Source organism: Macrobrachium nipponense, chromosome 13, assembly GCF_015104395.2.
Source record: "Macrobrachium nipponense isolate FS-2020 chromosome 13, ASM1510439v2, whole genome shotgun sequence".
NCBI lineage: Eukaryota > Metazoa > Arthropoda > Malacostraca > Decapoda > Palaemonidae > Macrobrachium > Macrobrachium nipponense.
Genome location: NC_087206.1, coordinates 63,800,581 through 63,805,580, shown reverse-complemented (window position 1 = coordinate 63,805,580; position 5,000 = coordinate 63,800,581). Strand labels below are relative to the sequence as shown.

The 5,000-nt window shown below is 38.5% G+C and overlaps 1 protein-coding gene across 8 annotated transcripts in view; it reads left to right on the top strand.

Moving 5' to 3' along the window:
* LOC135225854 (uncharacterized) overlaps nt 1–5,000 on the top strand; it is a 151,331-nt gene that overhangs the window by 124,385 nt on the left and 21,946 nt on the right. Inside the window, exon 1 of one of the 8 annotated variants that reach the window (XM_064265400.1) lies at nt 1,290–1,825. The exons of the other annotated variants lie outside the window; for them this stretch is intronic. Coding sequence (XP_064121470.1) covers nt 1,674–1,825 — 152 coding nt within the window. The 5' untranslated portion in view covers nt 1,290–1,673. Of the gene's footprint in view, nt 1–1,289; nt 1,826–5,000 lie in introns of those variants that run through there. 8 annotated transcript variants of the gene reach the window in all.

Here is a 5,000-nt window from a genome sequence, read left to right as displayed (position 1 = left end):
CTCGTTGGCCGCCAGTTCGATTCTCGGACATTCCCCTGAGGGGTCAGAGAAGTGTATTTCTGGTGCGAGAAGTTCACTCTCGACGTGGTTCGGAAGTCACGTCAAGCCGTTATTCCCGTTACTGAATAACCACTGGTCGGTTCCATGCAACGTAAAAAAAAAAAACACTATACAAACAAACAATCTTTTCGTTCGTGGATCAAATACCTTCAAAAAAACTTTGATGGTGATATGCTCTTTTGAGGACGGGATTACTGCATCACAACGAAGGAACACAATATTTTTCCTTGGTTTTTGCATCAAAATCTTATTATTTACTTTAGGACTCTCTTAGATTATATACCGTCTTCCATTAGCAAACGTGATGGCAAACTTAGCACCATCATCTGCTGTGAAAATGAATGTTCTTCCCTCACCGAATCTACTTTCGGTTTTTCGGCTTCTGTGTGACCCATTCCGCTCAGATTAGGACCCTCAATGACAATTTTTTTATTTGTTTATTTATTTTCGCTCTCTGGGAATTGCTAGAGTAAGTTTAAGACTTAGTACGTCACCTTGCAACCGGAGGAATTCTTCGAGTTGTTATGTATTTTTTTTATGTAAATTACCACGTAACGCAGCCTGTCCACTGCCGATTCCTGTGTTTACAGGACTACCTTGGTCCCTAAAAAGCTATGCGTATCAACATGGAAATTTTATTAGGATTGCACTCGTCCACACCACACGCACACTCACGAACACCTGCTCTGTATTGTACGCGCAAGCTCGCTCTCTCATTTCCTCACGATTAATGCCCGTCCTTCTAATATCTTGGTATACACGCCTTACTAACTTGTCCACCATTCTTCACATGACCAAACCGTCCTTCTAATATCGTGGTATACACGTCTTACTAACTTGTCCACCATTCTCTCCACATGACCAAACCGTCCTTCTAATATTGTGGTATACACGTCTTACTAACTTGTCCACCATTCTCTCCACATGACCAAACCGCATGCAAATGCCCCGATATGTCTTGTATACTTTGTCTTTGAGTATCGATGGGGAAGTCCAATGTTTCCTCGTTGCTTCGGTATAGTCAAGTGTTTTCGTCATTTCATAATCATTGCCTGGAGACGCTAATTGTACCAAAGCACTACGGCATCGCCTTATCTCTCCGTACCCTAATCCTTATCGCAGTTTTATCTTCGTATCTGTAACAACCTGTGTGAGGTGGGTGTAAGGCGTTTGCCTGCGTGGGGGTGTTGTGTGTGTGTGAGGTGGGTGAGGGTATGGCTGCTGGCGGTATGTGTAAGCTTGAGGTTACAGCTAAGTACCTTTGGCAGATCGAGTAGCACGCGAAGGAGAAAGAGGTTCAGCTTCCAATAGTTCGATGGATAATTATTATTGGCGAGAGGATGTGAGTTCACGCAGTTAAAAGGACGCCGAGCTGAGTTGGACGTAACTCTTTACGTCTGTTATAGAATTCGTGTGTGCTTCGACTGCTTTCGATGTGTTACGTGCGTGTCTGAGACGGTCTCCTCCTCCTCCTCCTCCTAGATAGTGAAATATTAACCTAGAAAGTCGAAAATCTGGAATGCAGTGAAAGGCTTAATTGTGAAGGAAGTAGTTCCCACATTACTGGTTGCATCTTTTCCACTCTTTGATTCCGTCTGTGCTTTTGGAGAAAAATGCTCGTTGGGAATTCACAGCAGGAGCTGTTCTTTGGAGGGAGCAGTGTGCCATTGCTTCCCGTACGTCTTCCCCTTCAGGAGAACTTTTGGAGGTCTGTAGAAGCCTACAGGAGATCTCCGCCCTTACGCTTCGCACACCACAGTCATAGGTAATGAATCGACGAATCGATAGCATATGGCCGAGTTTAGATTGTGATGGTGAGGCGCCTGTGAGTAGACATTTTTTTAATTTTATGACAGGATCAGTCGTGAACTGAATTCACTGATTACTGAAGACTAGCGTGACGCGGCAGTTGATCGTCGACACTGCAATATGAATGGCCTGCCGTGGGAGGCAAAAAACTTTGGTTAATGTGAGGCGAAAATAAGAGATGTTATCTTAACATAAACCAGTAGGATTATATCTATGTTACACCACTACGCCGTTAACGGAGATGGTTAGTTAAGAACCACAATAATGTGTATATGATTATATACATTAATTGTAGCTTTTAAATCATCAAACCAATAGGGTTTCTAGCCGAATGCATCATACCTCTCCAGATTTAAGTTTAAGTTTATACATATATATAGATATATATATTATATATAATTACATATATATAATATATAGAGAGAGAGAAGGAGAGAAGAAGAAGAGGATGAGAAAGAGAGAGAGAGAGAGAGAGAGAGAGAGAGAGAGAGAGAGATAGTTGCTGCTGTTATCCTGATATTGAGTGCTCCATGTTTATGGACACAGAAAACCATTTACAATATTAGTATGCAACTCCAACATACGTATATGGAAATGCCCTATTTATTTTTACACGCCCTTATGACTTATATAGAGATGTCCTGTTTATATATGTACTCCGTAACAAGTATCATGGAGATTTCCTTATATGTTTTTGTTTTGTTGTCCCTTTGTATTTTTGTTCTTCTTAATACCGTGAATATTATATTGGTGAAGATTTACACTGTATAATCACATATACATTATACAAACTTCTTGTCTGTGGTTTTCCGATGTTGGGTTGTAGAAGTGTAAGGGATTGGCGTACGTATTTGAAATTATATAATGGTGTATGGTCGGGGTTTTACGTCATAATACTGCTAATACACATTATAGTGATTTTGCAGCGTTCACTGAAGTTATGGATGATATTTTCGTTTTAATATATATATAAAAGAGATCCTCACGTGAAAATGAAAGGAGAAGGTACCAAGGCCATTAACTTTTATTCCTTTTTAAGCTGGTGGACGAATTGTGTTTAAATGAAAAGCTTGATTCTAAATTGATTCCAAAATTGAAAACAAGCTGTTATATATTTCACAAGCAGCAGACAATTATTTTGTAGCGTGATTTTGATATCTGTGACATCATCATATTGCTTTCTTTTGCATGATGTTTCCTGGAAGCTGTTTAGTATCCTGGAGATGAACTTGGAATGAAAGTTGAAAGTCTTGGGGCCCAACTTTCATTTTCGCGTGAGGATCTCTTGTATACTTCATCCACGGGAGATATACACACACACACACATATATATATATATATATATATATATATATATATATATATATTATATATATATATATATATTACTGTGTGTACACGAATGATTCATCATTCGCAATACCTGGCTAGCCACCCTTCATGAACTCCACCTACGACAAAGATTTTAACTGCATCCAAACCGCTAACTAAATCCATACGTACATATACGCCCACGTCTTGGAAACTGGCAGAGCTGTTGTTCCAGACTTCCAGACCAGGGTTCATACGGATCAAGTGTTCGGCCTGGAGCAGTGGAGAGAGAGAGAGAGAGAGAGAGAGACCGAAGGGGGAAAGTTTATATGGGGAGGGCTAGACTTAAGTAGACTATGGCGGTGCGATGGATGGAGATGCATTGTGGGTCGCGTCTTAAAAATGTATGGCTTGAGTGGCAGATTGGACTTTTGAAAGGAATTTTCCCTTAATCAGGCTACTAAAGCTTCTACAGGGATCCGCGGGCTGGAAAATGAGTAGCCTACAAGATTCTCTTCCTTTATGGAGATCAAATCGCGCATTTCAAAACGTTGAACGCTGTTTCGTGGTTATAAGCACGGTCTAGGCATATAATATAACTAGACTGTGGTTGAAAGTTGTTTCGTGGTTATAAGCATGGTCTAGGTATATATAATATACCTAGACCGCGGTTATAAGTGTCTTGTCAAGTCTCCGTCACTGCATCGTTCACTCTTGGTTATTCTGGTACTACCACGAATAAGAGTTTGGTGAGAACTGCATATTGATGGTGTTCCTTCATTGAATAGCATCATCATTTTTGACTAACATCAATATACAAGTCCTATAACGGATGCAAAGAATTCCTGTGACCCTCAGCCCGGAATGAGTCTAGTTAGAGATCTCTTTTTCTTGCTGCAGTCAGCGCCTTATTTTTGTCATTTGTTTTCGAAAAGCTTAGAAATGACAATACCCTACCATCACGTATAGGTGCATATGAACAAACCTTTTCATACTTCGTTTCTTAAAGCGTTTTTTTTTTTATCTAACTGTCATTACAAACGTAAATAGAAGGAAGCGACTGAATCAATACTGGCTAAATTTGAAGATGCTCTTTTCCTATTATTTCGTTGTGTCTTCGCGTATATAAGAATATATTGAAGTTGTTGAATGAATGAACAACGAAGTAAAGAATTCCCTACAACCCCTCCCAGATATATATATATATATCTATATATATATATATATATTATATATATATATATATATATATATATAATAACCAGGAAGGTGAAAAACATCATAATTCTAAAGATGTCAGTCAGTTCCCATCAAGTCATGAAGTTATTCCTCCCGTGGTTTAATGTTTTATGGTCACTCATGTGATAGTAATTATATATACTATATATATATATATATATATATATATATATATATATATATATATATATGTGTGTGTGTGTGTGTGTGTGTGTGTGTGTGTGTGTGTGTGTGTGTGTTTGCATGTACAACAGCCAACATGCAATGAATCCTAAAAACTGTCATAGTTATTAATTATCTTCGTAATGCGAATTTTACTGAAAACCTTCAGTGACGAATATAGGAGAGAAATGAAAAGGCGGTTCAGTCATTACTTGTGAATGTTAGTAATATAATATTTCTATGCAGAAGAATCATGAAACTTATAATCGGTAAATTTTCAGGTTCACCACAAGGAAGAAAGATTACTTTTAAGTGTCATTGATGCACAGTTTCAAGCTGTACCCAACAAAGGAATTATATGTAACACATAAAGGTTGACGAAGACAAAATAATGCTTGCCGTCAAAAAATGAATAATCA